The sequence below is a fragment of the Podarcis melisellensis genome (genome assembly GCF_964234715.1).
Source record: "Podarcis melisellensis genome assembly, chromosome: 15".
Taxonomy (NCBI): Eukaryota; Metazoa; Chordata; class Lepidosauria; order Squamata; family Lacertidae; genus Podarcis; species Podarcis melisellensis.
In genome coordinates this window covers 19,993,681-20,019,272 of record NC_138532.1, presented here as the reverse complement: position 1 = coordinate 20,019,272, position 25,592 = coordinate 19,993,681, and the positions used below count along the sequence as shown (strand labels likewise).

General features: G+C 45.0%; 1 protein-coding gene across 2 annotated transcripts in view; it reads left to right on the top strand.

Moving 5' to 3' along the window:
* Window positions 1-23,812, top strand: part of SIK2 (salt inducible kinase 2) — a 78,488-nt gene extending 54,676 nt beyond the window's left edge. Inside the window, exons 7-15 of one of the 2 annotated variants that reach the window (XM_081889784.1) lie at window positions 1,294-1,514; window positions 3,282-3,434; window positions 5,118-5,282; window positions 13,945-14,173; window positions 15,966-16,250; window positions 17,219-17,382; window positions 18,238-18,351; window positions 18,669-18,757; window positions 19,519-23,812. In XM_081889784.1, the coding sequence (XP_081745910.1) occupies window positions 1,294-1,514; window positions 3,282-3,434; window positions 5,118-5,282; window positions 13,945-14,173; window positions 15,966-16,250; window positions 17,219-17,382; window positions 18,238-18,351; window positions 18,669-18,757; window positions 19,519-20,086 (1,988 nt within the window). In that variant the 3' untranslated portion in view covers window positions 20,087-23,812. Of the gene's footprint in view, window positions 1-1,293; window positions 1,515-3,281; window positions 3,435-5,117; window positions 5,283-13,944; window positions 14,174-15,965; window positions 16,251-17,218; window positions 17,383-18,237; window positions 18,352-18,665; window positions 18,758-19,518 lie in introns of both variants that reach the window. The other variant, XM_081889783.1, reaches the window with a different exon arrangement.
* Window positions 23,813-25,592: the final 1,780 nt, after the last annotated feature.

The following is a 25,592-nucleotide window of genomic DNA, read 5'->3' as shown; positions in this document are numbered from 1 at the left end:
TGACCTCCTCTGTAGGATCAGGCTTGCAGTTTGGGAGTACCCTAGTTCCAATGTTGCTCCTTGGATGCACAGGTGACTGCAATGTTCAGGAGTGCTTTTTCTCAGCTGTGGCTGCAGTGCGAGCTGTGAAAAGGCAGAACTTGCCGTAGTGATGCATGTCTTTGCTCACCTGATTAGATTAGCGGAACATGCTCTATGTGGGGAGCATATTGGACATTTGAACGATGCTCAGAAACTACAGCTGGCACAAAATGCAATAGCCATTCTAGTGTTCATTTTTTAAAGATCATATTACACTGGTCTTAGGTAGATTGTACAGCCTTCTAATTTGTTTCCAGGTCTAATTCAAGATACTAGTGGTTAAGTATAAAGCTCTTAACAGGACCAGGACCAGGATATCTGAAGGACCGGCTCTTTTCCTTACATACCTCTCCATTCATTGAGCTCATCTTCCTATACCCTGTCAAATGTCCTGCTACCAAAAAGAGATTCAGTATTCAGTAAGTAGGGTTGGAGGACAGGACTTTTTCTATTGCAACCACCCCATTTATGGAATCCCTTCCTTCAGGAGATCAAAGTGGTCCCATCCCTGGACTTTAGACAGTTGACAGAGACATACAGATTGGTTTTTAATTGGAGACCGTAGGTTTTCCTTCTACTCATCTTGGTTTTTAATACTCTTGTTTTCAATTCTGCTATTGTTTCAACTGGTTTGTGAGTATTTCATTTTCTTTTTAACTGCCTTGGTGGCCTGCAGTACAAAAATGTTTAAAATAAAATATTGCGGTACGATGCCATGATGGTGCTCCTTTCCACAATTTCCATAACAACTGGGCAGGGGGCAATGATTTCTTGCAGCTGTAGTAGGCACTGCAACAAGCAAGCCAGAACTGCAAGAACACATACTTGGAATGGGGAGCTTAAAAAACAAAACAGTTTTTTTCTGTTCTGAAACTTCATTGGTTAATGCAAACGTAGCCCTTTTGTGCAATTCAGTCAGTCCCATGGGTATGAAGAATTACTATTATTCCTTTTATTGTGCCTGCAGTTAGAAATAATTGTGCTGTTTCCCCTAATTGCTCACCTGTAGGAGAAATGGGTTTTGTTCTTTATACAAATTAAAGACCTCTTTCAAGATTATTTTTATTTTTAGCAGTAGTATTTGGCATCTGAATTAAGCAGTTTCCTATTGCTAATAGTCACCCAGCTTACATTGACACAGGCTAACAATGCAGATAGATCCCATACTAGCTGTATCAGTCTGAACTTTTCACCCCTACTCTGTCCATGTAGAGTGTGAGCATCTTATCCGGAGGATGCTGGTCCTGGATCCATCCAAGAGGCTGACAATTGCTCAGATCAAAGAGCACAAGTGGATGCTGGTAGAGGTTCCTGTTCAGAGACCTATTCTCTATCCCCAAGGACAAGAGAATGAGCCATCAATTGGAGAATACAATGAACAAGTTCTGCGGCTGATGCACAGCTTGGGAATAGACCAACAAAAAACCATTGAGGTAACACAGTCTTTTGTTGTTTGGGTGGAAGCTCATTTACAGTCCCTACTTTACAGGTCTGTCTGGTATCTTCCAAGTTTTTCACCTTTGCTGGAGATATTGTGGGAAGGTCAAACTAGTAACATAATGGTGCACGAGACTAAATGAGCCTAATGCCTTTGGGAAATGAATTTGCAGGGTAGAGGGAGACCACCTGGTGGAGTTTAATGGGTATATTCTAACATGCACATCTCAAATCATCAGGAAAGGGACACTTTGCCAGTAATTCCCACAGCTGATTTTGCCAAGGTACACTCAGCTTTGATTGTACTGTGGAATATTGTAGCCCCTTCTTTTTTAAAAGTGAGAAATATAATTCATATTTTTCTGGAGATAATGTTTTTATTTTCTTAAACTTTCACTGCCAAGCCTTCCTGTCTTTTATAGCCTAGAGTGGTGAAAATGTTCACATGTGCCTATTCTTCATTATATATTTACAGGGCAAGTTTTGGGAAATTTGAGGATAACAAGGGGTGCAAAACAGGAAACGGACCTCACTTTGCTTTAAGCTTCTAAAATGTGAGATCTGACAAAGTAAAAAAAAAAAAACAACCCCTTAGAAAAGCAGCAAGTTGTCTTTATTTTTGGTGTCTCAGCTAGGATTCCAAATCAAGCCTCTTACCAGAAATAAACGCTGAAAAGCTCCCTGGGGAGTCTGTGTGATCACTTCCTTCAAAATGGTTGATATTTTTAGCCAGTGTGGAGTCTGCAGTATTAATGCTTCCTGCCAGAAAGTTGGCAGGAGGGAGGGCAGGGGGCAATGAAGCTTTGAGCCTTTTTGCTCAGGGCTCCATTTCCCATTGTGGCTCAAAATGTGGAATAGCCTAGGTTAAGAAACCTGTGGCCCTCCAAATGTTGTTGGAGTTCAGCTCCCATCAAGCAGGGCCCAGTGGTCAGGGGCAATGGGAACTGTACTCCAGCAATATCTGGAGGGCCACAATGTTCTCCATCCCTGGGTTAGGTGGTACTGTTTTGTGTTTGTTTTTTAAGGGTTAATAAACAGGCGCAGACACACGCATTGCTGACAGTTCATTTGTGCAACTGATACTTTTATAAAACTGCACTAAGGTCAATATGGGGTCCCAGGGCCCAATTAGCATTGTCATTTTGGGCTGGGAACAGAATTTGGAGCTAGAAGGGATTAAAACCTGTCCTGTTCCGCCACCCAGCCACCCAAATGGCACTGTAGGATGTGCTTATGGAAAACATATTTATGCAGTCCCATCAAAGAGTTGAGCAACACATAGCAGGCATCTCCCCTCCCTCCTTCGCCAGCTTATCTCAACTAGGTGAAAACTCCCTCCCAGTCCCAAACGTGCAGCCCAGTTCAACTCTAGGGAAAGAAAAAGAAAGACTTGCACTCCTCCCAAGGAAATGTTGTTCAGTGGAACACCGCACCTCTCTGTACACATATAGCTGTGGCAGTCTCTCACACATTGGAGAAAGGTGACAGATATTACAGTGGTACCTCAGGTTAAGTACTTAATTTGTTCTGGAGGTCAGTTCTTAACCTGAAACTGTTCTTAACCTGAAGCACCACTTTAGCTGATGGGGCCTACCGCTGCTGCCGCACCGCCGGAGCACGATTTTTGTTCTCATCCTGAAGCAAAGTTCTTAACCCGAGGTAATATTTCTGGGTTAGCGGAGTCTGTAACCTGAAGCGTATGTAACCCGAGGTAGCACTGTATTTGTCCTAATTTAACCTTTGGGTGCCTGTTCTCTTCTCAGTCCTTGCAGGACAAGAGCTACAACCACTTTGCTGCTATCTATTACTTGCTCATAGAGAGGCTCAAGTCACATCGCAGTAGCTTCCCTGTGGAGCAGCGGCTCGATTCCCGCCAGCGACGACCGAGCACCATCGCTGAGCAAACAGTCGCCAAGGTAACTCCCTGTTCTAGGCACAGTTGTTACCACACAAGCCAGTCAGTGTTCAGTCACAGAGCTCTTCTTCCTACCCAGACAGACACACCCCCACACCAGCGACCTGTATTTTTAGACCTGGAACCTAGTTGAATATATAAAGGGCCTGCATATCATGGAAGCCTCCTTTGACTGTGGTTCTTTTTAAAGAAGGGTGAAAAGTCAGTCACAACAGTCCAGTTCCAGAAAGTGGTTCAGTTTGCTGCAGCAATAGGAAAATCAGTAAGAGGGGGACCTAGGCAGTTATTTTCCTTGGTGATTTTGCCTGAAGCTGATCAGATGCACCAAAATTTGAGCAAAGGCAATAAGGCGTTGTTTCATTCCTCTGTAATGAGCGCTGGCATTTTGGCTAAGAGCACAAACCAGAAAGTCTCCCATCTTGCCTATGCTGTGAACTCACTAACCTCAGGCTGGCCAATATCTCTCTCAGCCTCACCCAACCAACCTTCTCCATAATCTGCAATATGGGAATGGCAGTGCTCTCCTTCCATACAGGATCATTCTAAGCATGACTGTGATGTACGTGAATCTGAGCACACAGTATTCATTTGGCGTTATTTAGCTGATGGCTTTCCCCATGCCAATGCTCAGCTTTGGGCAGCTGTTGTGATTCTCCTGACTGGCAAGTCACAGGCAATGTTAGATCTTGAAGCCACAGACCAAGCGCCGGCCCACATTAACACGCTCACGAACCAGCTGGTGGTCTGGAAAGCAATCAAGCCATTAAATTGCTTTCAAAACTCATTGGTAAAACAAGTTGACTGCATGGCACTGCGGAACTTTTATCATGGTGTTCCTGCAGGCTCTGCCTTGGCTTCAGAAGCCCTGATAAGATTGCAGCTGAATGTCACTCAGACATTTAAGGAGCAAAACATTGGGTGGAATCAGAGCTTCACTCACTCACTCACACAAATATGCTATTTTGAAGTTTGTCCTTTGTAGAATATGATAAATGGCAGTAGTTTGTCGTTCCCAACAGATCCCCAAATATTCTCGTATTTTGCAAACTCCCATGTTTTGTTTTGTGTTTAAATGTATAGAAACCAAGTATGTTGTGCTTAGCATTGGCAGTTTGAGATGTTTAATATACACTGACGGTTAATGTTGTGGATGTTGCAATCCCCTTGCTGGCAGGCATCTCACAGCCTCTGACTCTTTACTTAATCAGCATGACGCCAATAAAGTGAGCATTAAACCAGCACACGCTTAAAATAACAGTGAAGGCACAATCTAGCTTTTAGCCCTTGGAGAAGCCCTCATTCTTCCTTATGGCCTCCGCACAGTCCCACAAGTGTGACTAGGCATGCACAGTCTGAAGTGCAGAACCTTCTGTAGCTCTAGGCAGGGCAAGAAGGTCTTGTTAAAAGCATTCTGGCTCTAAAACGCAAGACCAGCACTTCCCTTCTTTGTTCTTCTCTGAGAAACGTTTGGTGTGAGCAGTTCAGTCTTGTGTATTGGTCATTCTCCTTTCCCCGCCTATGTTAGGCTAGTTTTGCCTCACAGGTTGAGATCCCACCACTTCTATTATTCTCCAGGGGTTGTTATTGTTGTGCTCCATCCCATGTCCGATACTTCCTGGTTTCATTTCTGTTTTCTCTGCATGCCTTCTAACAAACTGTTCTTTATTTCTCTTACTCTTTGTAGGCCCAGGCTTCCGTAGCTCCCGTCAACCTGCGCCCCCAGAATGTCAGGCTGCTAAGGTCTCCTGGCCTCCCACCAACTTCCACTGCTGAAGCTTTCTCTTTTCCCCCTTCCGCCTGCCAGGCAGAATCGGCTTTCATGGAGGAAGAGAGAATCGACACACCAAAGGTAAGCTCTGCAATTCTCACATGCCATATTTAAGTCTCCTAGACATTTGGAATTGTCCGCGATCGGTGTTTGGAGGAGGAGTTAGATTCATAGCTGAGCCGAGTAATGCTGAAGCAACTGAGCTAAGTATTAAGGAGCTTGATAGTGAGCTGTTTGTTAGCACAGGAAGCATCTACAAAAGACTGAGAGGCTTATATCGGGGGTGGGGAACCTTTTTCAGCCCAAGGGCCAAATCCCCTTGTGGGCATCCTTCCAGGGACCATGTGCCAGTGAGGCCCATCACCTGAGGCCTTTCATTGTGTGCCTCCTCCACGAGAGGTCCCAAGGGTGGCAACACGAGAATAGGCCTTTTCTGCAGCCCTGACCTTGGTGGATGCAGAGAAAGCATTTGATAATGTTTCGTGGGTATTCATGCAAAAAACTTTGGAAATTATGAGTTTGGGCAAGAAAATATGTAGTAGTATAAAAGTGATTTATAATTCCCAAAAGGCCAGACTATCAGTGGTGAAACATCAGAAGCTTTTAGTATCTCTAAGGGAACAAGACAGGGCTGCCCTCTTTCTCCTCTCCTCTTTTTTACTGGAAGTATATTTGAAAGCAATAAGAGAAGACCCTAGAATAGAAGGAATTAAATTGGGACAAAGGGCCTCTAAGGTAAGAGCCTTCGCAGACAATCTAATAATTACAACAGAAAACCAGAGAGTATTGTAGCAATATTGGGGAAAACAAAGGAATTTGGACAATTGTCAGGATTTAAAGTTAATAAAAGAAAAACAAAACTCTTGGTAAAAAAAATTAGATATACAAGAAAAAGTAAAGTTAGAAATAGAAACAGGACTTAAAATCACCAACAGAGCAAAGTATTTAGGATTTTGGATAACCATGAAAAACATTAAATTAAGAAAGACTTAGAAATCTGGAGCAAATTAAAACTCACATTGTGTGAAAGAATTTCTACAATCAAGATGGTAGTTTTACCAAAAATACTGTTCCTTTTTCAATCAATTCCAGTTTGTAATGACTTAAATTATTTTAAGGAATGGCACAGGTATTTGGTGAACTACATTTGGCAGGACAAAAAACCTAGAATTAAATTTAAATTATTAACAGACACCAAAGACAGAGGAGGCAAAGACAGAGGAGGGTTTTGAATGCCAGATTTTAGGATCTACTACGAAGCTGCCTGCCTGGTCTGGCTCAAGGAATGGATGATCTTCAAGAATACCAAATTATTGGATATTGAGGACTGGGATAATATAGTGGGGTGGCACGGATACCTGGGTTATAATGTAAAAATTAACAAAGGATTTCTAAATCACATTATTAGGAAAGCCTTATATGAAGTTTGGGAAAAGAACAAAAAATTATTAGAAGCAAAAACCCCATGATGGTTGTAACCAATGGAGGTAGAGGCAGTAAAAAGAAAACATATGGATTCAAATTGGTTGATATATAAAGATCTTTTAGAGGAAGTAAATAATAGATTACAAATGAAAAAATATGAAACAAGAAGACATATAGGAATAGGCTGGTTACAATACCATCAATTAAATGCAGTTTTTGAGGAAGACAAGAAAGTAAAAGGATTTGATAAGAAATTATCTGAATTATCTGAAGAATTGATTATAAATGATCCAGAATGTATAAACTATTATTAAATTGGCATTAAGAGACGAAGAGGTTAAAGATGTCATGGGCGAATGGGCACTAGATTTTGGTTATACAGTTGAATTAGAAAAATGGGGAAATTTATGGGAAAGAGACATAAGATTTACTACATGTTATACAACAAAATATTTTTTTTAAAAAAAATGATGTACAGATGGTATCTTACACCCTCAAAATTGGCTAAAATATACAAAAAAACTAGTGGAAAGTGTTGGAGGTGCAAACTTAAAGAAGGGAATTTCTTCCATATGTGGTGGACATTCCCCTAATATTAAAAATTTTGGGAATACCATTTATGAAGAATTAAAGAAAATGTTAAGACATACTTTCCCAAACAAAACCCGGAAATGTTTTTATTGGGCCTATTAACAACAGACATCCCAAAAGAAACCAAAGGAATATTTTTGTGTGCAGTAACGGTGGCTAAGGGACGCGGGTGGCGCTGTGGGTAAAAGCCTCAGCGCCTAGGGCTTGCTGATCGAAAGGTCGGCGGTTCGAATCCCCGCGGCGGGGTGCGCTCCCGTTGCTCGGTCCCAGCGCCTGCCAACCTAGCAGTTCGAAAGCACCCTCGGGTGCAAGTAGATAAATAGGGACCGCTTTCTGGCGGGAAGGTAAACGGCGTTTCCGTGTGCAGCTCTGGCTCGCCAGAGCAGCGATGTCACGCTGGCCACGTGACCCGGAAGTGTCTACGGACAGCGCTGGCCCCTGGCCTCTTGAGTGAGATGGGCGCACAACCCCAGAGTCTGGCAAGACTAGCCCGTACGGGCAGGGGTACCTTTACCTTTACCTTAACGGTGGCCAGGATAATAATTGCTAAACATTGGAAAGTAACATAACACCGACAAAAGAAGAATGGGTTCTTAAGCTGTCAGAATATATGGAACTGGCCAAACTTCCAGGTTTAATAAGAAATTTATTCTAATGAGAAAATAAGGAGAGAGTGGGAAGTCTTTATAAGTTATATAAAGAGAACTGATTCCCAGATTCATACTTGGTTTAGCTTAGAATAAAAATCTCACAGGTACCGATAATTAGAATATTTCTCCAAAAATTTAATCATTACAGACAACCAGTGATTTGAGGAATAAAGATCCACATGGAGTTAGTTGAAAGTCATTTTTTCTTCTTCTTCTTGATATTATTTTTCGTTCTTCTTTTTCCTTTTTTAGGAGAATATAATGTTTTATATTTTTGATTGTAGTTTATGTTATTATGTTTACATCCTTGTAATTTTGTTTTTGTGTCTTCTGTTTTTGTATTATTTGTTCATTTTATTCAATGATTGTTTGTATGATGTATAAGTATTTTTAAAAAATTAAATTTTTTTTTAAAAAGAGAGAGAATGGGCCTTTTCTGCAGTGACTCCTCATTTATGGAATACTCTCCCCAGGAAGCGTAGCCTGGTCCCTTCATTATACACCTTTAGGCGCCTGGCGAAAAAGTTCCTCTTCAACCAGGCCTTTAGTTGATCAGCATTCTATGTCCTTTAAAATGCGTTTGTAGGAGAGATAGTTTAGGCACTTAAACTCATGCAGAATATAGCAACTAATACTGTGAACTTGTATGACTTAAAGATCTTCACTGACTACTACTTTTGAGCAAAGTTCTGTCTGAGCATTCAGATCTTCATCAGAGCCCCTGCTCTGCCTGCCCCACTTTTAAAAATTGGTGAGTGGCTTTGAGGGAGAATGCCTTTTCTGTGGTGGCCCCTCATTTAAGGAAATCCCTATATCTACCTGCTAGGCACCGACTTCGTATTGCTTTTTTCACCCTGGAATTTAGTGGTATTTAAAGATTTTGACTACACTTCCTGTTAGGTTTAGTAGTGTTTATATGTTTTATTATTTTCTGTGGTTATGGCATTAACTGATCCCATGAGCTGCTTTAACGAAATCTTCCTAGAAATTTTCAGAGCAAAAAGTCAGTTCTTGGTTTTTGTGTTTTGGAGGGATGGGGAGGGCTGTGTTTGCTTTTGCCTTTCACAGTCTGCTTGTGGTGGTGCATGAAGGCTCCCCATTTATTGATGGCGGTTGTGTGGCTGTTGTCCTCACTGTGGTTTCCCACCAGAGGTGTCTCCACTTATCAGAAGTGGGCAGCTAACAGAGGCCTGTGTGAACTGGGCTTATTGGCTACTTCACAGCAGCAGGAAGTGTGGGAGACCTGCAGGCATTTTCCTAGGGTGGACAGTGCAGAAAGGCCCTTGCGTTTCACAGTGGTGTGGTTTCCTATGCCACAAGATAAACAGGGTGCCTGAAGCAGCTGACTGTGTGTTCACAACTCAGCTGACTTCGGGGCAGTTGCAGCACCGGTTCTCTCTGGCTAAAAAACAGCTTCTTAAGAATTCAGGCCTGTTGCAAACTGCTTCCTCTCCCAAGTGGACAGCTCTACCTTTTACGCACAGTGAGATGATAATATTAAGATGGGCCAGGAAGCAGCTTGCCCTGCTTTTTTGGTTACCCAGTCAGCCTTGTTACTTAGTAGAAATTAACCAGCTCTTGTCACATATAGGCTTCTTCGGTCCTTGCAGATACGAAGCCTTCTGCTGAAAAGTTTCCAGCGGGATAGCTGTGCGGAGTCTCTGTTGCAGCATAAACAACCAAGAGGCTTGTGGCACCGTAAGGGCTAACAGATTTATTATGGCATAAGCGAAATCTGTTAGTCTTTAAGGTGCTGCAAGGCTCGTTGCTGTTTATGCTGACAAGGACCCTCATGAGTTTTAGTTTACACTCACAGTGTTGAGGCTGCTTATTTGCAGCCAGCCTTAGACTTTTTTATGTAAACTTGCAGGTATGCTTGACTGCAGTTGCAAAATGAGTCCCCCTCCCTCAAATTTCCTTGTAAGCTGAGGATTTCCATGTTAATTTTTAGCTGTAATTGCAGTTTTCCTGCCTGTTTACATTATGTGATATTGGAAACTTGGCAGGTAGCAAGATGCTTTAATTGAAATGGTGTTATTAATGTTTGCTTTTAGTTCACTTCATGAGCAGTAACAAGCTTGCTGGGACCTTCAAGTTGTCAAAAAATATTAGAGACCTTCTGTCTCTAAAGCCTTTTTTTTTGTTTTTTATTCTCCCACTTTGTAAGTCGAAATTCACAATCTGCTCCAGAGAATCACTAGTTCAGCTGCGGTCCCTTTAGATTTTGGCTCCTGTCGTTAATACAAGTAAACTTGTATAAACTTCGTTCTCCTCTGCCACTAACAGGCTGGCACTAAACCTGACTAATCAGATGTGACAGATCCACAATTGTGCAAAGGTACAGTTGCTCCAGTGAGCTTTGCACATTCACACATCAAGCTGAGAGGTCTGTGGTGATGGGTCTTGAAGGGAAGTGGGAATTAACCAGAATGGATGTGAGCTGGCAGGAGAAAAATATTCTGGAGCCTTTGTGACGACAAGAGCACAAAATAGGCCAGAAACACGTTTCTGTGGTGTGTGTATAGCTACGTAATGACACATTCTGTTCTTGCACAGTCATTGCCTCATTAATAGTGGTGTGTTTTATGCCATCAGATTCAAATGACACCCTTGATTTAGGCTTGCCAGGATGAGAGACTTCTATATATAAGAGCAGTATGTACTTGGCCTGTCTAGCCCAGTGTCGTCCTGTACCACCAGATGACACAAAAGAGGCTTATAATTATTAGTTCGGTTTCTTTCATCATTCATAAATACGTGTCTGTGCTTTTTATATGACAGCTTATGAATGTGGCTGCTTCCCGCACAGCTAGCTTCATGCTGCGGTGCTAAAATAAGAGGAGCAGGCATCAGAAGTAACCCCACCCCCCAAAAATGCATCTTGGGGTCAGTTACCTCTCTTTCAAAGGGTCTTGCCTAAGGTGATCTGGCAGTCCATTGTCTTCCATCGGGACCAGGAGGGATCGACACCTGAATACCCTTTCTAATCAGCATGCCTGACACCAAAATGATTCTCCTCAGATGCGATATTTAGAGTGCTTCAGCCTTACCGCCATTTCTAAATACATGGATCAAGAGATCTGTAAGCAGTTAGTTTTAGTGAAGTGTAGTATAGCTTTCTGCCTCTCATAAGGCTGGATAAGCGTGAACAGGGCTGTTACTAGACAATACCCTGATTCTTGGCAAACTCTAGTCTAATCTCATGTACAGTTTGGAGTGGCAAAAGCATTCAGGCATATTGTGGAACCCCTCCCTCTTTAATCCAGGAAATTTCTCTTATAGCAGCTATTAAGGTTGTTGTTTTTTTTACTTGCTCCAAGCAACCTGAACAGTAAAATCTAGGAAACCTGTCTTAACACTGGCACTTAGTTCCGCTGAATTGTTTGTCCTGTGTCGTGTCTGCTGACTGAATTAAGTTGTCTATGCCTTTGGCTGCTGCTTAACCAGCCCGGCTGTTAACAGATAACTTGATTCTTGTTGTGATGCGGGTGGTAGCATGGTGCCAGCCGCAAAACTTTTGTTGCTGGCTTGCTGTTCCAGGAAACAGCCTGCCCAGCATAACACAGCTCCATTGCTGAGTTAGCAGCTATAGGGCTTAAGAGAAATCATTGCCTCAGAGGAGCAGGGAAACATGGAAGCTCACCCTCTCATTTTACAGCTGTGCTTCTTAAAATACTAAGACCAGCTTATACAGGAGGTGCTGTCCTGAACCTGTTTTTCTTCTGTGCTTGATTGTCAAATGCAATCTAGCAAGCGGGGCTTGACACGGTTTACCGTATTTGTTGCAGTCATCACCATGGGGCTGGTGTATCTTGGCTTCGTTCCCTGGTCTGATGACAGCAGCGCAAGGAGCTTTCCCCCAGAGATGTCTCCACATGTACAGGCTTGCAACTCTTAATCCAGATGAAGGCAGAGGCCACCCTTCATATCTTAGGGGGGGGGGAGACCTCTGCCATGCATGCTCTTCCCAGCACAGGTTCCTTTTTAGAGGCTAAGCTATGGCCAGTGCAGGCAACACCAATGTCCTCCCTGTGTCCTAAATGTAGTTGTAGCTGGAAGTGTCAGCTAGACGTCCTGTGGTAAAACAAACAGCGGCGCTCCCGTAACTGGGCTGTGGGATCAGGGTTGCCTCTGAAATGTTTTTGTCTCCTGCAGTTGGCAAATTGCAAAACTGCCTTCTGTTAGACATGGAAGTTGCTTTGGTTAGTCTTTCAGTGTCTCAGTATAGGAAACAAACAAAAGTCATTTCTGGGTCCAAGGCAAGTAATGGAATGGACATTATTGTGCTATCTGGCCAAGACACCAGTGCCTTTAATCTATTGTTGTTAGCTAGGTTCTTTTTTAAGCAGAGATGGGGAATGTGTGGTCCTCCAGTGATGTTGTGAGACTGTACCTCCTCTCACCCCAGAGCATTTGCTGGTGCTGATGGAGGGGACATGTGGAGATGAGCAGGTTCCCTGCATATGTTTCAAAGGGAGTTGTGGCACTGCCCATCCTAGGGAGGTAGCCACCAACTATAGGAGCCTGAACAGATGCAAGGAGGTCTTCTGCAAGGTGATTTTCAAAACCCCTTTAAACCTGGGTGGGTTTTTAAGCAACCGTAACAAGAAGAAATCTGATTTACCATATTGAAATCAGTAACAATATCAAAGCATTTAACAACCTGCACGTAAGCAAAGATGAAAGTAGCTCCATCATAAGGCAGAATCTGAAGTACTTTCACTTGCATTAAAATCAGTTGCCAGAGCAATCCAACAGGTATTTCTGGGGTTGATGCAACACACAAATGACTGGGTAAAACACATAGAGTTTCATTTTACCTGAGAAAGTTCCCTTCAGTCAGGTGCATAGTTGCTCTGGATTTTTGCTTCCACACCTTGCAGAATCAACCTTCAGTGCTGCCTTGTGGAGCCAATTTGTCATCAGGTTCATATGTGAAATGGGGGGGGGGAGGCAGATGCACAAAGTTGATGCAAAATATTTTTTTCCCCTGACGCCATTTAAGATGTTTTGGGGCATCATTTTTTAAAAAAAAAACCACCAAGGCTCCATTTTAGAGATCGCCAAATGTGTTTCTCCAAGGGGGGAAGGTCACAGAGAACATGCTCCCCTCGCCCCAGAATTGGAGACCTATCCAAGATATGTTCCCATGTGTGATAGACTGCAGTCAAACTTGAATATATTTTTTAGGTATCAGTGCAATCTCCTAGAGAAACGGGAACTTGGCCCAACCTCAGCGGTTCAGCAATTAGCTAATTTTGAAGCTGATCCCCTGAGACAGATTTCTTGATGGAATTCAAGAACAGCTGCTTAAATGTCTGGGAATTAGTCAAGAGCAGCAAGGTCACTCATCAGCTGGCTGGGAGGCCTCTTTATTGGAAGAGCAGGGCACCTGGGGCACAGCATTCTGGGAACATCTCCTCTGCAAGGCCCAAATGGGCAAGAGACCTAAGCCTGTTCATGGGGGTTGCACAGGAGAGTTCCTAGTCAATTGTGCCGTAGTCCATAGCCCCTGAGAGGAAGCAGCGCAGCTCTCTAGCTAGCTAGTAATCCTGAGCTGGTATGAAGTTGCTGGACCTTTTCATTGCTGTGACATGCTCATGGGAGGTGGTTGTTTTCTGGAAGGTAGCTGCCACAGAGAAGCCCCAGAGAATGGAGAGAGAGGGTTGTCTGTCAGTAGTTTAACTTGTGCTACCTAGGAGTGGGGTGGGGGATTTCTCCTGAGTTAGTGTGCCTGTTTTCACCAGGAAAAGATGGCCCTGTAAGAAAAGACCAACTCTCACTGTTCATTCATATTCCTTCTCTCTCTCTCTCTCTCTCTCTCTCTCTCTCTCTCTCTGGTGTGTCTTTGCCAGCTCTGCTCTTGACATTTTATCAAGCAGCATCATGGTTTGTAGCACTCTGGTTATATTCAATCAACAAATTGCCTCTACTGTGTTTTCGGATGCTGCTCAGGATCATAATTGTCTCTCACTTGACAGAGATTTCAAATGTCATAGAGTCTCTGCATACAAGTGCCACTAAGTAGATATTGTGTGTTTGTGGTTCTCCTCACCCTCCTTTTCTTAATGCATTAGGTGAATGGCTGCCTGTTGGATCCCATTCCCCCAATGATGGGGAGAAAAGGATGCCAGTCCCTGCCAAGCAGTATGATGGAGACTTCCATTGATGAAGGGATAGAGACAGAGGGAGAGTCTGAAGAGGATCCTGCTCAAGCGTTTGCAGCCCTGCAAGCCACTCGCTGTGGGAAGAGGCGTCACACTCTGGCAGAAGTAACCAATCAGCTGGTTGTCATGCCGGGCACAGGTAAGTAAGTGGTCCAGGCTGGAGCCTAGGAAGTTGGAGTGGTGCCACAGCTCAGCTGGTTCATCCTTCCCCACCCTGGTGCCCTCCAGATGTTTTGGGCTTCAGCACCCATCCAAACATGTCCCGTGCTGCCTGGGGCTAATGGGAGTTGTAGTCAAAAATATCTGAAGGGCACCAAGTTGGCTGGCTGGTTGCGCTAGTCCAGTTCTGCCCTAGGTCAGGATAGTATTCCTTATGTGAATCCACCTAATTCCAACTGTGGTATGTTGTAGACTGAGAGCAGGTGCACATGGAAGAGGGGAAAAGCTTGTTTTCTCCTGCTCTGGAGGGTAGGACTAAAACCAATGACTTCATGTTGCAAAAAATGAGGTTCTGGCTAAACATCGGGAATAACTTTCTTGACAGTAAGCTGTTTGACAGTGGAACAGTTTCCCCCCGGCAGGTGGTGGACTCTTCGTTCCTTGGAGGATTTTAAGCAGAGGTGGGATGGTCATCTGTTATGGATGCTTTAGCTGAGATTCCAGCATTGCAGGAGGTTGGACTAGATGACCCTCAGGGTCCCTTCCAACTCTGATTCTATTATTTTAAAGGGCCTGTGGTGGACTTCCAGGAAGAGAGAAGTTTGGTTATACACTGAAGGCAACTTGAGGCACAGGGTGGGGGGATTTTTAGGTCTTGGCCTAATTTTCATACCTCACCGAATTTAGCAGCCAACAAAGACAAGCCCTGTGTGCACGGGGGGTGCAGTTATTACCTCGAGCCAACAATGAATTTGCTTTGTAGGAAGATAAGAATGATAAATGTACAGATGGTTTCTGCTTGTTTTGCCAAGCAATCTCATGACAGTGTTCAAAGGCTGGGAAGAGCAAACAGTGTCAGCTAAGGTGCCACCAGTTAGTGAATGTTTCATAGCACTGGGAGCCAGTGGTATAGCCCCCAGGAGAACATCTCTCCATCATTCCTGTGCAAATGGGAGGAGGCTGCTGTTCCACCATCACTTGAGAACTTATTGGTGCTTGTTCAGTAACTGCGGTGTGTGTGTGTGTGTGTGTGTGGAATTCCTCCACCCTCAAATCTGCTTTAAAAAATCACAGTGGTGACGCAGCAAGAATCATTCTGCCAAAATTGCTGTTGAGCAAACAGCGTCTGTGGAGACACCAAGAGGGTCATAATGTAAACCGGTATACAGGAGAGTTTCATTGTAATGTTTAGAGCATCGACCTTCAGATGCCCTTGCTACGTTCCAGCCTCGCCACGTACACAGTGAGTGTATATATTGTGATAAGCAAGGCTGGAATCGCAGAGAAGCATCTGCCTGGCAAATGCCCCTTGTGACTTCATGCGAAAGTGTTTGCATGATTTTTTCCCTCTAAACGTGAGAAGGTTGTGTGTGCTCCTTTCCAAATATGTGTCATATCTGTTCACAATTGCTGTAGTAGAAAAGCAGTATTCAGCTCCCAGTGCGTTTTGGGCAATTTTAAGAAGAAAACCAAAATGACTTGTCCTTAAAAGGCGGCTTTTTCACTTTTCAAATGTGAAAATAAAAAATTCCAGGTGGTAGCATATTTTGTCTGACTGTGCCAATTCACACGGCCATCTGCCATCGTTATTTGAACCTGCCTGTTTCTGCAGTGCTGGAAAAGGGCTAAAGCAATGCAGCCTTGCTCATTTGGAGGCTATCTTAACATGTTCCAACTAGCCATTAGAGGCATGGCTTTAGACACAGCTGCTTAGTTTGCTTTGGTAGGTAATTGCTCATTCTACTTACTATGGATTTTCCTGTGTTCTAAAGGGAAAGTCTTTTCCATGGATGAGAACCAGTCCTTGAGCAGCGTCGACTCTGAATATGACATGGGATCCATCCAGAGAGACCTCAACTTTCTAGAAGACACTCCTTCCCTGAAGGAAATGGTACTTGCCAATCAGCCAGCTCCTAGGATGACGCCTCCTTTCATAGGCCTGAGACCCGCTAATCCCGCCATGCAGGCTCTGGCCTCCCACAAACGAGAGGCCCACAACCGTTCCCCTGTCAGCTTCCGAGAGGGGCGCAGAGCGTCAGACACATCCCTAACGCAAGGTACCTTCTGTTAAGAAATCAAGGTGTATGGGCTGCAGCTGTTGGGGCAGGCAGTCTGGGTGGGGTGTGCCCTGCTACCTGGGTTAGGCCTATGGCTTTTGGGGTGGCCCCATGGTTGTCCTGGCAGCCAGGAAGTCCTGAACTGCCCCAGTCCTAAACTGACAATTAAGGTATGACTTCAGCATATGGCAAGAGCTATACAACAAAGATGCTAAACATATGGACGATAAAGGTATCAATGACGACTAGCCATGATGTCTAGGCTCTGCCTCCACATTCAGAGGCAGCAGAGCTTCTGAATACCAGTTTCTGGAAACCACAGAAGGGGAAAGCGTCCTTGTGTTCAGGTCCTGCTTGTAGTTTTTCTGTGAACATCTGGCTGGTCGCTGTGAAAACAGGATGCTGTACTAAATGGGCCGCAGTCCTGATCCAGCAAGCTCTATTTATGCTCTTATTTACCACCATATTTCTTTTTGGGTTGGGAAGGAAAGGAGGGGATTGTGGGGCTGTCTCACAGTGCAACCTACTAACAAGTAAGCCCTATTGAGTTCAGTTGGAGCTATTCCTAGGGTGTTTAGGATTGCAGCCTACATATTCATCTGTTTTATGCAACCTGTTGGTGTTCCCTAGTGAACATGGGCTCTATATCAGGGTTTCTCAAACTTAGGTCTCCAGCTGTTTTTAGACTACAAATCTTATCATCCCTCGCTAGCAGAACCATTGGTCAGGGATGGTGGGAATTGTAGTCCAAAAACAGCTGGAGACCCAAGGTTAGGAAGCCCTGCTCTATATATACCTTCAGCTTTTTAGAAATTGTATGTGGATGTCCTGGAAATACATGTACATCACAGGTGCAATGAGCAAAACCCCAAAATAAACTAACAATTCAAAGCAGAGAGCTGCTCACAATTTTAACATCCAGGGATTGCTTTCCTTCTAAAAACTGCTCTGCCTTGTCCTCAATCCAGGAATTGTGGCATTTAGGCAGCACCTTCAGAATCTAGCCCGAACCAAAGGAATCCTGGAGCTTAACAAAGTCCAGCTGTTCTATGAACAGATGAGGTCGGAAGATGAGCCTGCCCTGGCCTCCACGTCTCCCCATCTGCAAGACCTCAGGAGTGGTCCCCAGCAGGTACGCCATTTCTGGGGCATGTTTGCCATATCCCTTGTGAGCCATGGAGTCTTGCAGCCTTCCTTCAGCAACTCCAGCTGAAGCAGCACAGAGACGTCAGAATGTGTCGGTAGGCAGAGAGAGCAAACTTAACTGGGGCACCTGCCACACAAGAAGCCAACAAATCTGAGCTGGGTGTAATTCCTTAGCTTTCATCTGGGTTTTGTTACCATCTTAAGTTCTGCATTTCCAAATCTGAAACCTCTTGATGCCAGGGTGGGTTTGATTGGCGTTCAGAGTACTGTATAGGAATGAGGAGGTTGTGGACCTCAGTCTGTGTGGCTGTGTGGAAGGGGTTGGGAGCTCTGCAGGCCAGGCGTATACAACACATGAGCCACTAAAAGACTCCTACTCAGAGGAGATCCGTTCAAATTAATAGACGTGGCTGACAGGCCAGGCGTATACAACACATGAGCCACTAAAAGACTCCTACTCAGAGGAGATCCGTTCAAATTAATAGACGTGGCTGATAGGCTCGTTAAGTTCAGTGGAGCTACTCTAAGTAGAAGTTAGTTGGATAACACCAGCAACCTGTGATTTCTCTAGGAAGCAGGCATCACTCACAAACATGCAGGCTTGCTGACCGCACTTGGAGATTTTGAAACTTCTTTCCAGCCTGGCTGGATGGCAGAGGGTTGGACCTGGATTCAGGTCATTTGCCCGGCTCCTGATCCGGCTCTTGTTTCGATGGACTTTGCTACTTGTCAGGGTTTTAAGTGGGAAATGTGGCCTCTGGATCAGCAGAAGGTCTCTATAGCACGTTCATCCTTTCCCTCTTTCTCTCTCTGTGTCTGTCTCTCTCCCCCCCCCCCCAAGGAGGAAACACCCCAACAGCAAGACGCTGCCTCTGCTTTTGCTAACGGCATCCATCCCCAGTTGCTCTCCAGGCGGCAGAGCTTAGAAACGCAGTACTTGCAGCACAGACTCCAGGTATGGTGCCACCTTTGGAAGAGTTAGGCCACTTCAAACAACACAGATGTTTATAGGGAGTGCTGCTGCCTCTCCTCTCTTGTCTCCCCACTAAAATGGGTCAAGATATAAGACACACTACTCTCCCCTCCTCCAGGGTTTCAAATAACAAAGCCATGGGGCTCTCGTGGCCGGCTGCACATATCATGGCAAAACTAGTTGTGATGGGGAGCAGTGGGCGTAACAGCAAGCTCAGTCCCTACATTACTTCAGTGTTATAGCAGGACTATAAAGTGTTGTGCATATGATGTTACAGCAAGTCTTCCTTGTTTCAGAAGCCCAGTCTGCTTTCAAAAGCTCAAAATGCCTGCCAGGTTTTTTGCAAGGAATTACCCCGGAGCCTGGAGCAGCAGTTACAGGAGCACAGGTGAGCGAGAAGGCAGCAGCGCCCACTGGTTTGGACCTGCTTGTATATATAAGCTTGCTTTAAGAGTTAGAGGGAGCTTAATTAGCATGCTTTTCCACCCACCTCCAGATTAATGTGTCTTTGGATGAGGGCTCACAAGAATGCAATTCTTTATAGCATAAGAGGGGTGGATGGTTCCCAGGTGATCTCCAACAGTGGCTGCTCAGTGCATGTATGCAGGCAGCACTGAATTGTCGTGGGTGTGCTACCCCATTCTCCTTGTCAGCAGTGTTTCTCTCCAGATTGAATTGTGAGCCAGTCCAAAAAGCAGGGAAGGAATTCATGTATTTGCTTCTTGCTTCAGGCAGAGATGGCGCTGCCTTGTAGACCTGGAAACTTCCAATGCAAAATTTGTCACCCCAAGGTTCTCCCAAAGCCTCCTGCAGCTCATTTTGTACATTTTCCTGCTTTTAAAATCTGTGTGTAAAAGTGCATACTGCATAGAATTAGAGCAGCAGTGTTTGCTCGTTTGTCTATCTTGGTTTCCTTGATACTTAAAGAAAATAATTCAAAAACTGAAGTACGTTTTTTAAAAGACTTAGTTTGAATTAATCTGGGGGCAGTGCAGCTGGTAGGTTTTCTGATCCTTGCTCCAAGTGGAGGTTTAGACTGGGTGTCATTTTTTTATGTCTGATGCTAGCTTAGCAATCCAAAATCCTTAAAAGTGGCATGGCTTTTAAGAAACTGGCTGAACCAACTTTTCTCGGTCTCTCTCGATCCAGGTTGCACCAGAAGCGGCTGTTTCTCCAGAAGCAATCCCAGCTGCAGGCGTATTTCAACCAGATGCAAATAGCGGAGAGTACCTACCCCAGACCAAGCCAGCTGTCCCTCACATGCCACGAGGAGCAGCAGCCGCCACCCCCTCCCCAGTTCAGTCTGGTGCAGCCCCTGAGCCCCGTCATGGAGCCTTCTGCCGAACAAATGCAATACGACCCTTTCCTTAGCCAATACCAGAAGCTTCAACTTGACCAGCCACCCTCACCCCCGATCCACGGTTCCTCTCGACTGCCCTCACAGATCCCCCTGCAACAGCAGCAGTATCCCTATCAGACTTGCGAATTGCCCGTTGGCACCTCGTCTGAACCAGACTATGCCAGCCAGCATCAATATCCCCTGGGCCCGACCCAGCAGAGCAGTGTAGCAATGCCCGACGGCCGACGGAGTTCAGACCCTCCCGGGTCCCAGTCTAGCTACGAGGCGTTAGGCCTGGTGGAGCTGCCGGGGCTCTTTGATTGTGAAATGATGGAGACTGTTGACCCCCAACATGGTGGCTACGTCTTGGTGAACTAGCAAGATTTTGGAGTGTTTGCGGATGGAAGGTGGATTGTTTGAAGTGAAGGACGGAAATGCATGTGGATTTCCATGTACGTCCCATCCCTAAAATTCATGGTTTGTGACCCAACCCTTGACCTTAACAGATGACTATACAAACCCTCCTAAATTGGTACTAGCAGGGAAATGACTGAGCGTCACTCGCTCTGCAAGGAAACTCAATGGCAGGGGTTGTGGAGGCAAGGTACTGCACTTTCGATAGGGGACTACTTTGAAAGGAAAGAGGCGAGACACTTGCAGGGAAGAAGGAGATCTGCAAACCACGCAGCCCCTGTCGGAGGAAGCCTGGAAGGGATCAAGAAGAGTAGCAAACATGGGACGACACCATGCTACTTGGCAATAAAAGCAATACATTTTTCATTGGAACTCTGCAAAGTTGTGCGCTGATATTGAAGCAAATCAGGAACGTAGCGTGCTGGGGATTGAACAACCTTTCTCTGAACTGCCGGTGTAGAACTTGACTGCAGCCGATCCTCATAGGACTCACGTGGCGCCTCTCACAATCTCCACTTCCTTCTGTTGACTCCCGCCAGGAAATTCCAGATCTTTATGAACCCTGACAAGCCCCTGGATCTTGTGACGAAAGGGTCCATATACCGTTGTCAAAAGAAGGCTGGAGTTGGACATCCAGGATTTTCATAGAACTTAAGTGTGTGTTGGAAGCCCCTCCAGAGATCAATGGACAAGAATTGGGAGGTGGAGGTGTGGGGGTGGGGAAAAGCCAGGGCTGTGTGGGGAGGCTATACAACGTTGCCCCTTGGGGGAGCATGGGGGGAGCTGTGATCACTGGAGAAGTAGTTATAAGCTGCCCTTTGTTGCTTTTCTGTTTTAAAAGAAGAAGCAACTTTACTTTGGACTAAGCAGTGTGTATTGCTTTTGGTTTCTTAGGCTTTGTATATTTCGACAGTTATTTAGGGAATTAGCATTTTAAGGACGAAACAAAATGAGCTTATCAGAAAACCCATGTGAAGTGATAGTGCTGTGCCTTTTTGGGTTCATTTTGAGACTCTTACTCTTTTTCTTTTTCGTTTTTCTTTTTCTGAAGTAGAAAATACCCCCGTTTATGTCCATGCTGACGCCAAAGTCCCTTCAGAGCTCAAATTCCACCATGTGGAATGCAGGTTTAACATTCTCCTTAAGTGTTTCTGACTTGTTCATCATTAGTATATCTGAAATGTTAAAAAGTATTACAGCAATATTTAGGATCAATAACGGTTGACTTGTTAACCACTTCAACAGGCAATCTGCTCTATCAAGCGTTTGGCCGAGACCTTTTGCCATGCATGACATGCTGGCCACAGAACCATAGGAAAGAATACAGAGGATCCCTTGAATTTGTCACGTAAGAGGATTTAGATGATAATAATAATAAATGCCGTGACAGTGTTAGGAAAGGCACTACGGGTTACTGAGCATCCTGCTGGGAGCAGATGAAGATTTAAGCACAACACAGATTTGTTTTAAGCACAAAGAACAATGGATTAGCAAAGTCGATCTGGCTGAAGACAAATGTAGGCCTGGTTCTCAACTGAGGGGCTCAACTGGCGCCTGAGCTGCACCACTTTGGGCTGCAGGTGTGGCCGTGCCCCATCTGGGCCCTTCTGGGTGTGGGGCAGCAGAGGGAAGGCAGCTGACAGGAAGCAGCTGGCAATAGGACCTCTGCAGCAGCTACCACCTGTTTTCAAGATATTCAGATGCTTTAAAGAAAAGAAGCACAAACCTCAAGCCCTCTCACTCCCCAAGTTGCTGAAATGGTGCCTTGTCAGGCTTCCCAGTTTTCTAAACAAAAGGTTCCCAACGGAAAACTTCCAGTTCAGCCCTAATTTGGAGGGGGCTTGTAAGGGGGAACATTCCATCCTGTGAGCCCCCCTCCAGCCCTGACCCCCCCTACAGTCTGAAATGGTGCAGCCCAGCTTGGTGGTGAGAACTGTGCCTCTCTTCTTCAAGGGGAAACTTTACCCCTCCCCTCCCGACCCATTTTCGTCCATGTGCCGCATTCACACTGTGCGATGCTTAAACTTCCCGTTTTAATTGCCACACCAACTGTTTGCTCCTAGCTGCTGTCTTTGCCATTAATCCCCCCCCCCCCCAGCCAGGTTTTGAACTCTCAGAGAAATGATGACTTGGAGACAGGCTTTGATTCAGCAAGGAGCTGTGTCCTGAAGAGACCTCTTGCCTTGCGGAATTCCTTCCTGTGGACAATCCTTGCCCTTAGGAACCTTTGGGTTCTTGAGAGATGAGCCAGGAATTAATAACCTTCCGTTGACTTGTAAACTGCTGAAGCACGTTGACTTAAGGTGCTTTTCCCGCAAGGAAATCCTTTCCTGCTATATCCTATGCACTTTGGGTGGGGAGGAGAGGTCAGCCAAGCTGACGCCAACTGCCTTATTTCCTTGTAAGCAGTGGGAGGAACCCCCACTGGCCCTTGAGACCTGCCCACCCAGCTGCTAACCTCTTACTTTATTCAGTTTGCATATGGTGGTGGTGCTGTGAGCAAGCTTAGGTCAGCCATTCCTCTCCCCTTTGCTCTGTGGAGAAGGCAACCTCAGCCTTTGGACCCTGTCCAACCCACAGAAGCTTTTCACCGGGGGCATTGCAGCAACAGTCTATGTTAGCCAAAACCTTGATGGGCTGAACGCCACGTTCAGACCTTGCATTGTCTACTCCACCCCCCATGTTCTTAGTCTCCGGAGCTGTTTCCCACAATAGGAGGAGGCTTTCATTGTGCATGGAAGATCTAAGCGCTGGTATGTTGGTGGTCCTTGACTTAACGCCCAGGAGATTTGTGAGCTGGCGTCTCCTTTGCAAGACGTTACTCCGTGGCGACTGGGGAGTAAGGTTTGTTAGGATCCCAGCTCATGTCCTTGCAGAGGGCAGCCGAAGAGCAGAGATCCACCAAGGAATAATGCATCTTTGGCCTGCACAGCTTTTCCTTCCCCTGGGTGGGGCGGGGGCACCCAGAGCACAACCTGTAGCCAGCCTTAGGAGGGGGCTGTAGCTCCATATCCAGGTGCAGAGAAGTGATAAGCGTCACTTTCCTTGGCAGTCGCTTTGTACCTCAGCAGATGGGGCAGAAGTTCTGAATGTTGAACTATATCAGGCATAGCTAACCCCTTCTGCTTAACAGCTTGTGTTTCGGAACATTTGTTGTCATTTATATTACAACAGAGGAATCCATTTTTCTTAACTCTACATATCCTTAGCGCACTTGCCTGCCTTCTCTCTCTCTCTCTCTCTCTCTCTCTCTCTCTCTCTCTCTCTCTCTCTCTCTCTCTCTCTCTCTCTCTCTCTTAACTGCTCCTTCAGAATAGCCGCTTCTGTCAAGTCTGCTGTTGATGTCTGTTGTTAGAGGATTTGTGTATACTACTGTATAACAATTACTAGCTTTATTAGTTTTAATACAGGTTCCTTTGAAGAGACTTTGGTGAGATGTACATGGGGCGGGGGGGGTTAAACAAATTTTTCATATGGAGACAAGTGCAATATGTGTGTGTGGTACGTTCTTTAATGTATTTTTTTAAGAAGAGTTAAAAGGGTTTTAGTCTTCGCTTTGGGAGAAATGCACTAGTTTGGTCAGCGCTGGTTTTTGGCGCATCCATCTGTAGAATCAACATGCAGTTGGTATGCTGGACTCTGTAAAAGCAATTACCGTATATTAATGCAAAATAAAGAACATGGACCTTCTGGTTTTTTTATACATATACACATAAAAAAAAAAATGGTGAGCTGCAGTGGCCTCTGTTCCTTTGCACGCCATGTTTGGTAGCCTTTCCCCTGGAGGAGATTCTGCACGCAAAAGGCACCTGTAGGCAACAAATTGAAAAACCCGATTCTCAAAAGGCTTCCTTCCCAAGTCCTGTAAGAATAGTCAGCCACCTTTGGGTCTGGAAGCAAACAGTGAGAAGAGTTTTTACTTTGCAGGCAGCCTGCCAGAAAGAGACTGAGCAAGGAGTGATGTCCTGGACTGCAGAAGCACCTACTGCATAGGCATTTTCTCTCTTGGGACTCCACACCTTCACCCCTGGAAAATAACCAGGCTTTTTAAGTTGCAATAGACTTTGAGCGGTCTTTGTGGAATTGTCAAGTTGCCGGGGTAGAGCAAAGCTAGGAGACGGCTGAATGCCTAAGGTAGCACTGGGACAGGAGGGAATGCCTCTGCCCCTTTACCTTTAGGATCAAACCATTAATGGGAAATATATTGTTTCCCTTTCAGAAATCTAATGTGTGGAGCAAATCTCACCCCTGTTTCTCTCCCTTTGCCATGCCCTGACCTTCCCTCCCAATATATTTTTGGTGCCACCACTGGCAGGGAAGTGCAGACATGCACTCTGCAGAATATATAATATGTAACATGAAAAGTGTCCCATTAAACTTTAATTAGTTTAATGTAAATGCCCAGTGCACTTCCTTCTTTAAAAGTCTCACCACGGCAGAGGATTTCGCGCAGCAGCTAAGAAGGGCAGGAGAGGCAGCATCTTCCCAAAAAGGAGTCCTGGAGCATGCGGTTTGTAAATCAAAAAATAAGGTTTATTTACAAAACACCAAAAAACAATCCTGGCGACGAACCACACATCTCAGCAAAACACACACCCAAAAGGGAGAAGGGGAAGAACAAACAAACAGGGGGACTATTTATACAGATTCATGTTCCTGGAAGCCTAATGACCTCCAGCTGCTCAGTGATTAGAGCGTTTCTGCTACTCTTTTAACCCTTTGATAGCAACACCCCCTCTCGCTCGTAACACTGAGCTGTACCAACCTTAATACAAATTTAAACCTGAACAGAAACATTTATGAGATTGCGGACTCAAAGCTTTTGTAAAACCGTCTGCGAGATTTTCTTGGCTTGGACAATACTTTAGTTCAATTAAACCTTGTTTTACACTTTGGCATACATTTTGATAACGGATATCCAAGTGTTTTGTGTGCGCCTTGAATTGACCTGATTTAGCTAGTTTAATACAAGGTTGATTGTCTTCCCACACTCTGATAGGTAGGGAACATTCTCCAAACAATTCTTGTACCAGTTGCTTATAAAATTCCAGTTCTCTACATATATCTGATAACGCATTGAACTCAGATTCAGTTGAACTTAAAGCTATAAGTGATTGTTTTCTTGATCTCCAACCAATTAGTGCATTTCCAAATTTTATCGCCATTCCTGACACTGATTTTCTATCTGGTCCAGCATCTGCCCAACTGCTGTCGGCCCAACATTCAAGTTGTGTGCTGCCCTCTGCTGATAGTTTTAAGCGAAAGCTTTTGGTAGTTTGGAGATACCTTAAAACTCTTTTTACTCCTTGCCAAGCATGCATTGATGGTTTTTCAGCTTGTCTACACAGCATGTTGACAGCATATGTTATATCGGGCCGAGTCCACTGTGCAATGTGGAGTAGACTGCCTATCGCTGACTGGTAAACCCCGGGATTACAGAACTCTGCCTTTTGCTCAGTTTGAGCATCCT